Here is a 17,561-nt window from a genome sequence, read left to right on the forward strand (position 1 = left end):
GTCGGCGCGCACGCGGCGGCGCTGGGGTGCGTTGCGCTGCGGGGGCGCGGGGAGGCCAGGGGGACTGCGGCGCCCCTGTGGGGTTTGGGGGGGTAGTGTGTGGGGCGGCAGGAGGTGCCCCTGTGGGGTTTGGGGAGGTGGTGTGGGGGGCAGGAGGTGCTCCTGTAGGGTTTGGGGGGGTGGTGTGGGGGACAGCAGTGCCCCTGTGGGGTTTGGGGGGGGTGTGGGGGGGCAGGAGGTGCCCCTGTGGGGTTTGGGGAGGGTTGTTGTGGAAGGGTGGGGGGTGCCCCTGTGGGGTTTGGGGAGGGTTGGTGTGGGGGGCAGTGGGTGCCCCTGTAGGGTGTTAGGGTGATGGAGGGCTGGGGGTGTCCCTGTGGGATTTGGAGGTTTGAGGGGGGGCAGGGGATGCCCATGTGGGTTTGGGAGAGGTTGGTGGAGGGGCAGGGGAGCATCTGTAGGATTTGGGGAGGGGATGATTGGGAGGGCAGAGGGTGCCTGTGTGAGGTTTGGGGAGGGTTGGTGTGGGGGGGGGGGCTTTCCCTGTGGGGTTTGGGGGGGGGGGGTGGGGGGAAGGGGTGCCATTGTGGGTCTATAGGGGCCTCTCTCTGGGGCAGGGCAGGGGGTGCCCCCAGATGCGGCTGGTGCGGTGGGGTGAGGGGCCCCTTAGTGCCCTATGCAGCAGGGAGGAGAAAGGTGGCCTCTGAAATTTCCTTCCCCCACTGCTGCTTTTCTCTTCCTGTTGGGCTAAGCTGAAGCACTTCTTGCCTGCTGCTAATAATAATGAATAACTTGTAGTTGCTGCTAATGTGTGAATAAAAATACTGTACTTGCACTGTGAATTTATCCTGTTACTCAGTGAAACTTGAATGTTTAGGAACAGCAGCTGCTCTCTCAAAACTTCCTGGAGAGGAGGAGTGCAAGGGCTGGTGGAGGGTTATGCTGGCCTGGTCGCTCTTGCTAGCTTTGATACTGTGGCTGGTGGAGGCTGGGCTAGGACTGAGCCTGCAGTTAGGGTTGCGCTGGTATCCTGCTAATTTGGGCAAGCTCGTCTGATCAGAGATATGCCTGGCTGCTTGTGATACGGGCTGTCAAGGTTAAAGTTAGGGTTAAAGTTAGGGCCCGCATTGGCAAGCGAGGTATGTTTATTAACGCTCTAATACAGGGAGGTACCAGCTGACCTCACCTAGGTTTGGAGAAGATGAGGATCTCTGGTTTAATGATAGTAAGTCTGACACAAAAAAGTCTGGAAGAGTTCAGAAGAAGAATTAAGTTTTATGTGTGCGTTCTTTCTTTTTTCTTTTTCCCCYGAGGARAAGTGTAAAGAAACTTTTTTCTGCTCTGGAACAGCAAAATAATACTTAGAGAAACTAGTTTAAAATCGTTATGCTTATGTCCCTAAGGATGTTATATACCATCGATGGGTATTTCAAAAGGTGTTGTGTTGGACAACGGTTTCCTACCGTTTCCTGCAGAATAGTGGGATTGCAGTCATTAATGCTATTTTATGCTGTGGAATAGTATTGCTTATAACTGTTTACTTCCAAATTCATTCTCCCTAGAAGTGTAATGTGTATCCAGAAATAAGCAGAAACATGAGGTCCTCTCTTAATACTCTGGGTRTTATCTGGGTGTGTGGAAACTTTATGTTCTAACAACACAGCAGTGTTAGTGTTTGTTATTTCCTAATATTTTAAAAGGATTTCCTGTTTTAGAGCTATCATCAGATTCTGTGATGTTTGTGCACAAAGCAGCTCCAGTAAGATAGTTTTTGTTAAACAAAATACAGATGCCTGTAAATAACTTCAGTTTATCCCATGGATTGCCTTCTGTATCCCAGTCTTCTATAGTGCTTGTTTGAAGCTTTTTTTTTTCTTTTTTTTTTTTTTTAAAGACACCTATATGCATTTCCCTTAAATGCCTTTCTTATGGGGGCTTATGGGGGAGCCCTGGGACTCTGCAGCAGCAGCAGCTCAGTGCATGCATAGGCAGTGAAGTGGAGCCTAGTCTGTTCCTCTACGTTCTCAGAATTTTTGGAAACAAATTTCTTGCTTGCTACCACACGGGAATTGTGCTGTAGTTGGGAGTGACAGAAGATACTCCGGCTGCTTTTAAGTACAAAGTGATTTTTTTTTCACTGCATCTCAGAGTAGGATCCCTTGCTGGGCAGCCCTAAGGTCTGGACTCCGCGCTGACCGTGAGAAAGGTCTTGTGTTAAAGAGAGTGCCGGTAAGTAAGGACTGTCGTTATGTGTTGGCAGTGCCTCCAGGGAAATCTGGAGGTCAGGCCAAGTGTAGGAGGTGGGTGTGTTTTGTGCCTTGCAAGCAGTTTAGGGGCAAGATGGACAGTGGAGGAAGTGAGACAGATGGGAGGGAGYGTACTGCCTTTAGCTGCATGAGGTTGGGCAGTTCAGCTGCTTCTGTTGAAATAACGCCTCTACTCTTTGACCATCTGTCCCCTTCTTCCTTACCCTCCTTCCCCTTGTCTTGTTGCTGTGCTTCCTCATTTTCTTTTACCGAGGGGTCACATGAATCCTTGCTGGTGCGTTGTCCTCTCTTATTTCCTCGTCACCTCCTTGTCCTTCCCCTTTCCTGCCATTTGAACTAGTCCTACTCCCAGCTGCTGTTGAAGCTGGAGGAAAGGACAGCGGTGCTGCAGCACTGCGCGCACACAAACCTAGAGGAGCAGTGGCAGTTCAGCCCTGGCTGAAGCATGCCTTCTTAATTTGGGGTTTGGTGAAGTCAGCGCGTAGGGATGGGTCATACTCAGTGTGGTCTGTTAAGAAGTTTACTGTCAAATCCTAAATTAAATGCTCTAAACAAATACGGAGGTAACTTGGTGCACAGATGTGACTCACCACCAGAGTGTTGTATTAGCTTCTAAAACACCTGGGAGGGAGGAGGATAACGAAGTTGAATATGGAATATTGTTGCTTGTTAGATGGAGTTTTGGTCTAGGAGTTGAGGCTGTCTGATACTGAAATCTTGCCTTCAGGTTGACTTTCAGTAGTTCTGATGAATTGTTTCCAATGACTCTTTGCTTTAGCTGATATTCTGATGGGAGTTTCAACTGAAAATATTTCAATGAGAACAAAGATAGCTCCCTGGAGAGGGAAAAAAAAGTAAGCCAATCTATGAAACTGAAAAATAGCTGCTCAAATTGCAAATGCTGACCATCTGAAGGCCCCAGGAACATGATCTGTCCCACTTCCACGCCCTACAAGATAATCGAGTGTTCTCAACAATCAGAATATTTTATATGTATTGGAAAGAAGTRAATCTCACTCAGCTGTCTCTCACTTTTAACAAGTTTATAGTAATATTTYCTTAAGCTCTTCAATCAAATACATTTTTAGGCTGTTTCATCAATGTCAGGTGTTTAAGTCCAGAGAGACCAATGCGTTATGTAGTCTGATAGTCTTTGTAAGTCTGTAACAAGTCTGCACTGTTGTTTACACCCCTTACAATCTTGACACATTTCTTTCTTTTCATATTAAYCTGAAGCCACTTCTTGCAAGATGTTAATGTCCTCAGAGTTGTTTTTTGCTAATATTTTACCATTAAATTATTTGGATTATTGAAAATSTTTTGAGGTAAGCCGAATGTTTAGCTTCTGACCAAAAGTTGCAACAGATAGAAGAATTAAAGCRTTTCATTCCTTGTCTTCTGTTGTTTCTGTTCTTTGTCTTCTATTGTTTCATTCCTTGAGATTTTTTGTGAGATACGACTTTATTATGGCCTTCTCTGGAAGTTGCTATTTTTCACATTTTAATACTTTAGCTTTTCAGCTATTCTGCTAAATGAAAACTTCCTGAAAAATCAGAAGTAAACAGTTCTACAAATCCTTCTCTTAGGATATCAACTGGATTTTAATTGTGGAAAAAACACAGTGGTGCATTAACACCTCATAGTTCTTATGCTGGATTAAAGCAACTAGTTCAAAAGATTAGCTTGAAAGTAAAAACACCTTTTTGCTGTATCTTGCTTGTATATAGCAGCAATCTACTTTAAAACATTGAATGTCATTATTTCTTGTATTTTACTTTGCTTTTAGGTGAATGATTAATTAATGTACTGTTAATTTCCTTGGCTACTACTGCTGGTTTTTCATCAGCAAAATCATATTTTTCTTTCTGCTTTGGTTGACTGATACTTTTTCACTCACACCTCTTTCTGCAGTCAACCAGAACTACTGTGGTCTTCCCTTTTTCTTTTCCTTACCCGTTTCTCAGCAAAACTTTGCTATTGTTTAGCCTCTCAATTAAAACAGTAATAATAATTTAAAAAGTAAGTGTTGTGTAATTGGTAAGCAGTTAAATTGGCAAAACAACTCAGCATTGAACTGAAATGGCAAATTGCTYGCTAGCTGGAGTTATGTGCTGGCAGTACTTTGAATGGGAAGTTTCAGATACTGATGATTTTTCAGTAATTTGAGGATCTGTTAGTAATAGGTGGGTACTTAAGTCTGTTGCTATGGGAACAACTGAGCTGGAATTAAGCACTATTATTCCCTCGTGGAATGATAAGGGACAAGCAGATGGCTGTGAAAGCATTAATTCTTGTTTAGAAACATGCAGCTCTTTTACTAGCAAACCTGCCCTGCTCAAGTTTYGTGGTTTGTGGAGGCTTTTTTGAGATGATTGAAATTGGTTTCAGTTTATCAGGTATCTGTCAAGGAAGTTCATGGATCAACTTTGAAAGGGGGAAAATGGATTTAAGGAAAATGAGCTTAGATGATTTAATGTGTAGGATAAATATTATTGTTATTTTCTGATGTGTATTGAATGTTTCTGCTTTAGGAATGTTTATAGGCCCCAAATGTGAATTATAACAGACTTAATGGGGCAGGCTTTTTCCATGGAAAATTTAGTTATGGCTGTTTCTGGACTTGACACTTGTTGGATGCTTGAAGAGCAAATACAAAAGCATAATGACCCTTCTTGTTTGTGTTGCATGGAGGTATCGGAGTTGGATCTTGGGTTATCATGAAATGTGAAAGTTCAAAAGAGATGAACTGAAGTCACAAAAATGAGACTTTAAGGCCYATTACTTCTAGTCTCTGCGACAGGTCAGAAAGAAAAAGCTGCAGTGTAGCTCAGTTTGAGATTTTTTTTTCTGCTCTGCAATTTTAGGGGCTAAATAAAAATGCATTTAATTTCTAACTGAAAGCTATGATTCTTGAGTAATAGCCTGGTTTGAGGAACTGAATGTTTAAAGGAAAAAAAATACTGTGAGAATTTGTTAATGCTAATAACTTAATGCTCCTCTTTACCTCGGGCTTACTGCCTATATCTTGCACTGTAAATTAAGGGKTTTTTTGTTTGTTTCTCTAAATGTCAGCTTTGTCTGTTACAGGCAACAACARGCAGCCTACCGTAGCTGATTAAAGCTAGTGCAGGAATACCTAAGTGCAATAAAAAGCATCAGGGCCCTTCTTTTGAATTGTCTGATCTAAAACTTAACTGGCTGCAGCTCTCTGAAGGCTGTTTTAGCTATCTGTGACTGGTCGTTAGTGACACCAAGTGGGCCTGCTGCGGAATAACACGTTCAGTCCGTGGGTCGCTGTCGAAGCGGTCTGACTGGCAGTGAGACGCCTGGGTGCGTGCGTTCTGAAAAGCTACACGGATGTTGTATTTACGGCTGCCCGAAGAGACGCAGTCATTGCAGGACCAAAGATCTTGAGGTTTGTATTGCAATGCGTGATAAATTTTTACGTTTAGGAAGGAGACATCACATTTTCCGTGCAAGCCTTTACAAAAATATTTWACTATTAGAGGGTGCACTTAAGTCCTCAGGTTTTGTCCCGACAGTTTCGTGGACTTGATGGAGAGGAAGCCACCTTAAGCTCAAAATTGCGTGCTCTGTGTGCACATACATACCCTCAGAGTATGGTCTTAATTTTGAACTCRTGCAGTAAGCAGCTATTGCGTCGTCTTATTGTCTGCCTGACAATATCTCCCCGAAAAAAAAAAAAGAGCTGCTTGCCTTTCAGTCTGCCTTCCTGCRTGCGTTCCTTGCTCTGCGGGGGCAGCTGTGGGCACCAGGCTGATCAGGTCACGAAAGCAGAAGAGTCAAAGTGTTGCCCCYGCTGTTCTTTTGTAAACTACTTTGTATAATTTCTGGTCCAAATTTTGTTTATGGTTAGCTTACACTCTTACATTATCGTGCCATTATTGTTCTCGAGTGGTTCCCCTCCCTCCTTAGCATTTATTCCTTTGATGTGTTTGAAGATAGTAATCATATCCCCCTCAACCTCCGTCTTTGCCAAGCTATACAAGGCAACGTATCCAGCTACTTCTTGTAAAATAAACTCCTCATTCCCTGGATCATCTAACTGGTTGTTCTCTGCACTTGATTATAGTTCAGTTAGCAAGAAATTTACTTCAGTGAAGAGCCCTGCTGTCAACTGACTGTGACCCAGCAAAATTTGGATTGATAAAAGCAATGAGAAGCAAACACTGCTTGAGAGCAGGGTTATTAAAACATACAAAACTCTTGACTTTGCTCTTTCTCTGTGTCTTGGGCAGTGCCACCTGCCAAAGATACTGGAAAGGCCTTTGTGGCTCTGGGAAAATTGTTTAGGCAGTRTTAGTGTAGTGTTAAACATTGTCAAGCACCCAAAAGTTTTCTGAAAAATCCTGATGCCACATCTGCATGTGTAGGGGGATATCTTCATGCAGCAAGTCATCCCTAGTGAAGACTTGAACAGTAGCAACTAATTTAAGCTTGTATTTGTAGGAACTGTAAAGTGTCTTGAAAACACACCAGTCTTGTATCCAGAAGAATGAGCTCCAGTAACAGAGTGTACTTAAACTAAATTACTGTTGTGAAAGAACTTCTAAAATATCCTGGTAAATAAAACATTTTATCTCATTATAGATATTTTGGCACCAATACGTGGTAGCAGGAGCTATTACTCCTGCTGTAGCTAACTTTCTTTATATTCTTTTATTCTGGTTGCTGCTAATTTTAGGCTGAAATTTCCCAGGCTTCCTGTGGTGTAGAAACAAACTCTTTGGAAGAATTTCAGCAAAATTTATTAATCTTTTGAGAAGAATCTTCTTGTTTTTAGTATATTTTATATCAGATTGTTGGTACCAAATGTCAGTGTCTAATTCGAAGGAAATAAATGCTCCTATTTCAGAGTCACTAAATTATTCATGCAGCTGCATAAGTAATTTTTCCCTCACCTTCCTCTGCAGGGTGGATCATTGGGGTTGCCTGTTCATGTGGTGCTTTTGTTCAGCGTAAAATGGCTTTGAAAATCATCACTCTTGGAGTTCTTTACTGTAATCCCAAACTTGAAAGGACATTGAAGCATTTTCAGATGTGGAATCTGAGTGCGTTGCAGTGCTACTGTAACTTTCGCATTTTATCCGATAGCCTGCAGGTTCAGAATAAGCTTTCTTTTTTTTTCCCCCGAAGTCTGCTAGTGACTGTACTTACTAATGTTTCTTATATGTGGATATGAGGAAGTAGGTAAGTACTGTCTCTGTTTTGCTAATTAAGAAAATGAAGACTGAATGTTGCATCTTGCTGGGAATTACTCAGTAAGCTGTCCTGCAGAATCAGGGCTACTAAGTAGGCTTTCATAGGTCATGGTCTTGTTCAATTCATCTTACCGTTCAGACAAATAACTTGATCTCAGTCTTCCTTGTCTGTGAGATGACCATCTTGGTGTGTAGYGCCTAGTGCCAAGTCAAACAGCTTGTTTCTTTTCACAAAAGAAAATGCTGTTAGTGGGGAGGTGCATGAGAAATAGAGTTCAGAGAAAGTTATGAACTTTCTCTTAGCTGATGATAGTTATATTGTGGAAATGTGAAAGGGGAAAACATTAATACTATTTGCAGCAGAATGACGTACTACCTGGCGTGCTTTATTTCCAGCAGTTGCTGGCTGCAACAACTGAGAGAGAGAGAGAGAGAGATCAGTACTGTCTCTTCTTTCTTATGTTTGTGGTTACAAAAAGTAAGGTCAGTATGGCGTCTATGGTGGGAGGTGCCCAAGAGAAAGGAAATGACTTTTCTGTGGTCTCTGTGGTCTGATGAGATAAGCACAAGTGCAGAAGGCTGAGACTTGGATTCTCTTCAAGCTTTGCAATGGATTTGCTGTGAATAGCCACAGTTGCATTAGGTGTTGTGTTTTGAAGCTGTGGGTTATCTACCATGTCCAGGAGTTGTGAGCACTGATGTTTGCATGGTAGTTGGACAGCCAGCTCCAGAGCTGTTGGGTACATCATCCACTGGGGAGAGTTAACCAGTATCTGGGGTCTCATTGCAGGAGGGAGTTGTTAGAGACCATCTCAGTGTCACAGAATTGGCCATGGCTTCTGTTTTGGATGCATACCCTTYTTTCAGAAGCTAAGCTTATGCTTAGTCCCATATGCCCTTAGCATGCTGGGGTGGGGTAGAGTTTAGGCACTGTTTRTAGCTGGGAGAAGAGAGGGGCTAGAGGTACAAACCTACTATTTGACACCCATTGTGGTGACCTGCTCCAGTCCCGATGCCGCAGCCCTGTACTTGGATGATCTTTAGAGACCATCTGAAGATGGTTTATTTGGGGGCAAGTTTAGCTTGGTTGGTTAGAGCGTGGTGCTGCTAATGCCAAGGTCGGGRGTTCAATCCCCGTACAGGGCTACGCTGAGGGTTGGACTAGATGATCTCCAGAGGTCCCTTCCAACCTTACCATTCTRTGATTTATGGTTCACCTATTCAGAGGTGTGTCAGCATCTAATATATGCACAGATTAGCTTTTGCAGAGTTTCAGAATACAGTATGCTTTATTGAAAAATAAAGCACAGGAACATATGTCATTTAGAAGATAAATGCCTTGATTACAATTTCTCTTTCTGTAATTTAATGTTTCCTTGGGAATCTTTCAGCTCTGCCTGTATAAAATAGGATTGCTTCTGCTGCAGTTTCTCTCAGCTTGATCTGAGAATAGCCATGAGAGCAAAATTAGAGCATCTCTTATCCTCTTATTACCCAGCAGTCTCCTTTATTGGATGACCACCGTCATCAGCACCTGTATGCTGTTACCTCCTCTTCCTGGTGACATTGCTAACTAGGAAACCTCCTTCTGCGAGTCCGTTCTCAACTGGATCCAGCTGCTCATGTCACAGTWAGATTTTGGTGGTAGAGGACTTACTCTGCTGCCCCTCTGTTGTAAGAGCTGTGCTACTAGCATCAAAGTGGATGAATAGAGAAGATTAAAAAAAGAAACCCCCCAAATCTGTTTGCAGTAATGTGCRACAGCTCAGAGTGTTTAGCATCTTTTTTCCCCCACAGGTTGTCCAACTTGTTGTGGAGCAGGTATTGGCAAAACATCTGTTTATGCCCTGTAAGATGAGTCCACAAAGGTGGTAATTTCAGTGTTTTTCTGATTTCTTATTAAACCTTGAAGCACTGTGCCTCTGTGACTTTCTCTTTGATCCCTTCTGATTCTAATTCTTATTTTTTCCTCCAAATGTTACTGTTGTTGAAGTCTACTGCCCTGTCCCATCTACAGATTGATCTCTTCCTATTCTTGAGCAGAATTGTACCTCCGGGGTCCATGCTGTGGGGACCATGGGATGCATTTGGGTTCATGGAATGCTGAGTGTTTTTATATCTTCTTTTTTTATGCCCTTCCAAAAGATCTTATTGTGGTAGTGCATTCTCCCCCTACCCCCAGTTTCTGCTCTCCTGATGTATTTTTCTCTGTAGTACAAATGCAAAGTTAGGTACAGTTACTTCTTGCTGTGCTTTACATTTGGAAACTAGATGTAGCTGATTTGAAAGGATGAAATAATTCTCTTGGCAGTTTCCATCTTGTCTCTGCGCTTTAGCATATCCTGTTGTGCATCTTACTCCCTTCCTGCTTGATAGACTAAATGCTGTTCTCTTCACCTTAAAATGGTTTTATGGGCATGCTGCATGAACACCTTATCTCTTTGCTTTGGTAAAATAACAAAATCTGCTATATGAATTTGTGTTATACAGAAACTATATATGCTTGATACTTTTTGCGAGTCTCTTCCTTGCTTAGTTCATTTGACTGATCTGTCTCATGTTGTAAAGTGGTGCTGATGAGGAGAGGTCTCTAAAGGCATTTTGTCACTCGTGAAGCACAGCATGCTAATGTTGTTCTCCTCAGCCACCCTTGTGCTTTTCTTTCTTTGTTTTAAAATGCAARCCATATGTAATGTTGCATGCATGAATTGCTTTCTGCTGCCCAGAGCTTCAGGTTTGTTCTTATTTTGTTCTTGAACTTCTAATAATTGTGAAAATAAAGGGAGGGTCTGTTTGCACTSTTTACAGTAGGAAAGAACAGTGCAAGATTTCATCTACTGCTGTTCAAATCCCTTGCTATTTTTGGTATTTGACCTCTGCGGAGAAGCTTGCCAAATCTGCAGGTTGTTTTCATTTTTATTACGTGTTTCTACCCTCCTACTCACAAGTTACTCTTACGTACTGATTTAATCTTTGAGACAAAATCCTGTTTCTCCCACATTTTCCACTGTATTTTTTCAGAGGGGTAATTTTATGTTTCTCTGCATTCTTGAGCTAAGTCCCCTTTGGAAATGAGATATAGCAGAACTGCATAGTTCTAGTGTACAAAGCTGAAAGGAAAAGGAAAATAGTTTATGAATCACTTTTTAATTATGAATTAAAGACATATGAGTGCTTGCTTGAGTTGAGAAGGTGATGTTCAGAATAATGCACAAAGAACACAGCAGTAGACGCTTAGATAATATTAAATATTTAGTTTGTGCTGATAGGTGCTTACCTAGGCCACTTCTCTGTTGTCGGGAAGGCCTGTTCTGGGCACCCATGGCTGTTTGCTGCTAGTTTTGCTGTGTGTTTTCAGACTCCATTAGTGAGAACTATTTTACCAAAGCATCTGAAAATTCTGCCCCTCCTGTTTGTCATCCCTTCTGCTTCGTGCTTTCTGCCCCAAAAAGCAAAAATATTTCTCCTTTAAAGGGGCTTTATAGGATGCCCTGGAGGTCAAAATGTTTTAGGTTATTTCAGAGTACTGTATATACTTTGAGTTCAGAAGGTGTAACGAATTTTGAGTGTGCTTCAAGAAGCTCACTGTTTCTGGTGGTCATGATATTGGAGAGACATGCAGGGGTTGCATGCAACTGTGAAGTTAATTCATAGAGAAGGTTGCATGAAGGTTTTCATTTCAGAGAACTAGATACAGTACAAAGAAGGTTCAGGTTTAATTTATAAAACCTATCTTTTATCTTGTTCAGTGGGTGCAAATGTAGATGGCAGACACATTTTTGCTAGCACGTTAACATCATCTGAATTTTTGTCTGTGTTGGACTCTACTCATGGGTTCAGGCCCTGCACCACTGTGAGCTGAAATAAATGAAGAACCTAAATTTGTGAATCAAAGCACCCTAACTAGAGTTGTTTAACTCTCCTAACTAGCTCATGTCCTGAGCAAAGGAGATATCTTGGAGAAAGCATTGGCCAAAAACTCTATCTGTGGAATTTCTTCTGAGACTGGAACAGTTCAAGAGCAAGCTGTTCTCCCCCTGCTCCCCAAAGTTTCTATCGAAGTGGCCTGAACAGTTTTCATCGTTGATCATTGAAATGGGCTGCAGCGATGCATGGAAATTGCCTCCGGTTTCAAAGATGCTGTCAGCCAGAGGATTTTTGGGGGACCTTCGCAAAATCGATAGCTGCGGTGGCTACGTTAAGGAGTGCTAAACTGGGAAGCGCTTCACTTCTGCGGCGCAGAGCACCATGTGCTTTGTAAGTGGCAGCAATCCAAGGCTTAGTTATCTTCCATTGTGTTTGGGAGATCATTGCTTCCTATTTGTCTCATAAATTTAACACAGATCCTATTCCTGCCATTTAAACTTTCCCATCAAAATACAACAGTGACTTCCCCTCCTGAAAAGGAAGGGCTGGCAGCTACACCCTGAAGTCTGAGCATGGATTGTTTATATAACCTTCGATCAGAGATTCATCATAGTTTGAAGACTTTTGCACTAGGGCARACATTGTACTGAGGTTTTAGCAAGCCCTGGCTGCCATCAGTGCTGTGTTAAGGCTGCTTCGTCGTTGCAGTGGAAGTAGAGTTGAAGTCTGTACCCTTCAGCTTCCTGGTGATATAAATTACACGTCTAGCTGGAAAACATGAACAGCTCTTTCTGGTATTTCAAATAGCTGTAACTACGTCATTTGGGGGTAAAAGCTGAGGAACTATCTTGGGCTAATGTTATTTTCCAGAAAATATTATTAAATCTGAAGAAAGCATGTTTTTGCAGGCTCTGGCTTTTTGCAGCTTCTACATATTTGTAGAGTTCCCTTCCTTTCTCCTACCCCCAAAACAGTAAAAACTGTGACATGAAAGGTGAGTGTTGTAGAAAGTGCTTGTTGAATAAATTCTCTGACAAAGTTGGTAATATTTAAATAAACTGCAGCTTGCTTTCCAAATGGATGACACTTGTCAGGAATGTGTCTGCTTAGGTTTATGTGGCCTTTTGAGTACAAAAATGTCTGATTATTCTGAGCTTCAAATTCAGGTCACTCTGGAAAACCATCTTCCTCTTAAATTTACAGAGAGAACCCAATTTTTTGGTACTCATAGCAGTGCAGGTTAGCTGAGCTATAAAGCTGCTTTCTTCACGTCCAAGTATGTGTTTGGAAATACCGTTTTAATGAAAGTTGCTGTTGTAATTCTTTGGCAGACTTGATTAAGCAAAAGCTGCCCCTTTTAGTACACAAATACTTTGTCACACAGCTACGCTGTGATTTTTTTTCAAAAATGAAGTTTGGCAAGGCCAGGTAACACTGAGCCTCGCTCTTGGTTGTGGCCTCCAGAGCAGTGTTCGAGAACATCCTCTTCAGTGTAACGGTCCTCCCAACAGCTTGGTCCCTTTGAGGACGTATCCAGAAAAGCACRTTAAGGAGCAAGCCCTGCAGGTAGGGTTAGGGTTGCACGCAAGCTCGTGCCAGAAAGCACGTTGACTGCTCCTCAGAGGGGAAAGGAGTTTCCACAGGATGTCTGCATTTCGTGGCAAAAATTACTTGTAGATGTGCTCGGAAAGGTTGCTTTGATGTAGAAGATTAACCTGGGGACCTCATTGCCAGGATATTACTGAGGCAAATAGCTTAGCGAGATTATTTGAGACTTGGGAATTAAGCTTTTATGGGTATGTCGTCTTAAGCTGTTTTTAAAGATGTGCTCTTGTTTGTGACACGGTGTGCTGAGCACTTGCGCGTACCGGCCGGGAACAAAACCCAGATGCTGCAGGCAAACAAAAAGAGCAGAACGCAGCTTTGCCCTGGCAGCTTTTCCTTTTTGCTGATCCCTCGCGCTGACCTTTCACGTAACTAGCCTAAAATAAGTGACGCGCGGTACCTTCCTCGTTTCACCCCCAAAAGYCCAGCCTGAAGAATTTCAGAAAAAAATTATGGTGGGACAGCTGGAAAGACATGAAAATACTTCTTTACTGAACTGTGAGTCTGGCTCATTTTTCTTCAGTTTTTAGTCTAATCTCAGAAATAGTCGTTTTGTGCATGTGATTACTACTGCTGGGTGCTGGCCTAGTTCTTAAAAAAAATAAATGGASTTTTGAGTATTCCTTTACCTTTGCGTGCAATAGCTGAAATATCCATACAAATGAGAAGTAGCTGGAGAGAACTAACCCCCCCCCTTCCACAAGGACCTACTATGATTTTTTCAAATATTTGAATTTTTCTTTTCCACGCAGAAAAGTGGTCTAGTCTAAGCTAAAATCTTCACAGAAATCATGCATGTGTTTGCCTATGTTCATTTTCCATACTGCAGTTACATCTCTGACTCTTTTAGTCCTCTTTTTCTTTTAATGATCAAAGGCTGTGAACTGACTAAAATTACTTATTGATTATGACAATAAATCATCTAATTTAAATGCTTTGWTACTTTTTCTGACTCTAAATTGATGTAAACCTTTACTGTGATTGTAGAATTGAGTTCTGCTTTGTGCTACAGAAAAGAATATTTCTGTTTTTCAAGGCACRCTATTCTGGAGAATATTCTTTGTGTGTGAGGATTGAGAAAATACTTTTTGTTCTGTTTTGCTTTGTAGTACTTGTATTTTAGACCTCTGCATGTCACTGAAATATTAGGGGTTTCTAGGAGAGTTTAGTAATGCCAGAGAAGAGTTGCTTCCAAAAATGAGATTTTTATYGCTTGCACTACGAGCCAGCTTTATGTAGATGTTTAGGAGCCTGAAGAAACAGTTAGGTTCTTAGGAGAATTGATGATAATAACGAAGATGCTTAATTCCAGTGAATTCTATCCATGTAATGTAGCCGGTTTAGCTGCCCCATGGTACATTGAYGGGTGTTTATGTGCATCACTGGGCACCTAAATACTTGGAAAACTTACTTAATCTGACTGTTTTAGGCTGTAGTTGTACATAATTTTTTGTCTTGTTCTCTCCCTATCCTTCTTGCCTGCCCCCAGCAGAAAAGTTGATTTAAGAAGTCTCCTGCAGTTCTACTGATGCAACTATTTGTGGGCTGCGCTTTCCAGCAGCCTTTTAGATTATTCCTCAGCAGGCAGTGGTGAGAACTTCATTGTCTTTTCACTTGCGGAAAACTGTCTTTCCTACTTTATAAAAACAATAAAGCAAATTTAGCTAAATGACTTTCACAGGATTCAAAAACAGACTACTTAATCTTTTAAGGGGATTATATGATGTAGTGCTTGCAATCTCAGGGTACTGAACTCCTTAGCTCAGGAAGCACCTTTCCATTCCGTTTCTGTAAATGAAGTTGTAGTAGACAGAGCACTGGGCTAATTGAATTTTGACTTCATGTGCTAGCTCTCTGCAAGATGCTTTTTCATTTGTGTATTTGTAAAGCTAGCATTATTTCAGAATGATTTAATTAAAATGCATCTTGGATTTTCCTTGTTACAGATTTCTGACAACTTAAGGTACAACATTCATTGTGACCACAATGGAGAAGATTGAGGAGCAGTTTGGCAGTCTGCGCATTGCAAAACGTTCTATGCTAAGCGAAGAGCCTGCTTACTTGTTGGATGTAGATGTTTCAAAATCCACTCAATCTGAAAGCAGTCGCTTTGTGGCAGTTTCGTGTTCCAATAAGTCGATTAGGCTGTATAACAGAGAAACATTAAACTTCCTGCGGGAGTACAGTAGCTGTCCTGGGATACTTAATGGAGTCAGATTTGCACACACRTGTGACAGTACGGTGTTTTCAGCGTGCAGTGATGGTACAGTAAAATGTTGGGATATTCGTTTAGCAACACAGAAAGCTGTGCAGATATTCAGTGGCTATCCTTCAAATGTTTTCATCAGCTTTGATATTAATTGCAGTGATCTCATAATTTGTGCTGGAACAGAGAAAGTAGAAAAGGACACGTTTCTGGTGTTTTGGGATGCAAGAGGCGATACGAGCTGTGCCAGCACAAGTAAAGAACCCTTGGGAGTCTATTCTGAAAGTCACAATGATGATATCACTAAAATTTGTTTCCATCCTATCAAACCCAGTTTGGTAGTTTCTGGGTCAACTGATGGGTTGGTTAATGTGTTTGACATCAACAAGGACAACGAGGATGATGCTTTGATATCAACTTGCAATTCAGATTCATCGGTAAGTTTTATCGGATGGTCTGGGAAAGATTATAAACAGGTCTATTGCATGACACATGATGAGGGATTTTGTTGGTGGGACCTTGCTAATTTAGATACTGAAGAATCAATAACATTATTGCATATCCTGGATGTCCGAGAAGCAGTCTGCACTGAAAACGGCAGCTTAAATTACCTGGTAGGTGGCCTGTACCATGAAAAAGCGGACAAACTACTACTTATTGGAGGAACGTCAACAGGAAACATTCACCTCATAAACTGTGGCCTTGACGGACTGAGCCTTGTGGGGACCCTTCGCGGAGGACATGCTGCTGCCGTTCGCTCTTTCTGCTGGGACGTGACGGATGAGTCGCTGTTGACTGGTGGAGAGGATGCACAACTGTTGCTGTGGAAACCGGGAGCTGCGGAAAGGTCCGTGGCAAAGAAAGCATCTCTGAAAATTGCTTCTTCTGTTCAGAAGAGAGTGAGAGTTCACAGCACCTCCCTCAAAAGCAAGAAAAAGTAAAATTCTGAGAATGAACAGCTCTGCTATGTAGGGCTTTTCTGTTTGTGTAATTTTCCAGGCAGGATCTGACTGTTGCTTTATTTGGAGGTGTTCTAGGGAGAGAACTATGATACTTAAAAATTCTACCTAGGAATGTACTTTAGTCATCAGATGAATACTTATATATATTAATAGATTTGATGACATTAATCTGGAAAGAGGAAATATTTGCTCTTGAACAATAGACCTTAAATCATTTTATATAAAAATGTTTTTATGGTTGTTTGATGTCTCGGCCAACGTTTTTAATGTGTAATATAGGCCTGTGGCTTGCATAGTTTGTTACTTTGCCACTGAAATTCCCTGGCACGTTTTAAAAGCTCTTGTGTTTCCAGCTGTATTTCTCTTGCTTTACAGAGAGCTTAATGAAATTGCTCAATATATTAAAAGATTTTCTGTCATTCCTTAACATCTGTGGGAATTACTTCTTGATGAAACAGAGAATAAGTACTGTTTTGCACTGTCATCTCATTGCTTATAACAAGCAGCAGTTCCTAGAGCTAGCAGTTCCTAGGAAAGAGATGAATGTATTCAACTAAGCAGGAATACATGATTCTAAGCAGGTGCTCTCTGAAGCATGAGAAGTGTTAAACTGGCGTTATTTGGGGCATATTTCCTGTGTGAAAATAAACGMGAATCTTCTTTCCTGGTGAGGGTGTCTCAGTGGGTGCACCTGGAAGATTGTGGGTGCCCTTCAGTGGGTTAAAGAAACTGATGTGCGTGATTACRCCAGTGGTTATCATCTCTACTGCGTTTGACATAAGCGAGTATCACACSCTCAGTAGGGAGGATAAAAATGAACACCTCTTACTGAGAACTTAGTTAAGGAATAACAGACTGATAAAAGGAGGTTTTAAACGAAACCTTTTAGAGGTTTGTATCTGTCCTTTAGGAAGTGTCTCTCTCTGCAGAAGATCATGTGTGCTTAGATTACGCCCTAGGACTGCTGTGTTTTAGTATTCCATCCAATAGCTATTAAGTGGTGCAAAAATTGCACTATACTTCTGAAAAACTGTTCAGTTTTTAGGCTTGTTCTGCTCCGTTGGCAGGCTGCAACCTCTGTGCGTCTGGCTCTGCACAGACCRTTACCCTCTGCCTTCTGAGTACCGTTGCTGTCAAACGCTGCTTGGTAGCCGCACTGTGTTGAACATATGYGGACTACAATTGAAAATAGCTGCAGAGTATTTAAGGATTGCTCTGTTCTCGAACAGTTGGCAAAGGAATTAAGAGTTTGATTTCACGTGAGGGTGGATAGGTGATTCTTTCAAAGCAGTTACGAACGTCAAGTTTTTAGAGGAATACGCTGGAATTTAAAACCCGTTTCCTAAGCGGAGAAGGTACTTACCTCTAACGTGTGGTTACAGCTATGCTAGGGATGGCATCCTGGATGGATCATCCCTGGAAATGAATCCTAGTC

At 41.8% G+C, this 17,561-nt stretch overlaps 1 protein-coding gene across 5 annotated transcripts; it reads left to right on the plus strand.

Moving 5' to 3' along the window:
* WDR89 (WD repeat domain 89) lies at positions 1 to 16,553 on the plus strand. 5 transcript variants are annotated; one of them, XM_085315031.1, is made up of 3 exons: positions 9,153 to 9,354; positions 14,451 to 14,548; positions 14,905 to 16,553. In XM_085315031.1, the coding sequence occupies exon 3, from the start codon at positions 14,945 to 14,947 to the stop codon at positions 16,103 to 16,105; it is 1,161 nt and encodes a 386-aa protein (XP_085171157.1). In that variant the 5' UTR covers positions 9,153 to 9,354; positions 14,451 to 14,548; positions 14,905 to 14,944; the 3' UTR covers positions 16,106 to 16,553. The 5 variants fall into 5 exon arrangements, 4 of the variants coding, with proteins under 4 accessions (XP_085171159.1, XP_085171157.1, XP_085171160.1 ...); XM_085315032.1 differs by lacking the exon at positions 9,153 to 9,354 and adding an exon at positions 13,228 to 13,456; XM_085315033.1 differs by lacking the exons at positions 9,153 to 9,354; positions 14,451 to 14,548 and adding an exon at positions 1 to 26.
* Positions 16,554 to 17,561: the final 1,008 nt, after the last annotated feature.

This window comes from Rhea americana, unplaced genomic scaffold, assembly GCF_003343005.1.
Source record: "Rhea americana isolate MKP2758 unplaced genomic scaffold, rheAme1 scaffold_42, whole genome shotgun sequence".
Classification (NCBI taxonomy): Eukaryota; Metazoa; Chordata; class Aves; order Rheiformes; family Rheidae; genus Rhea; species Rhea americana.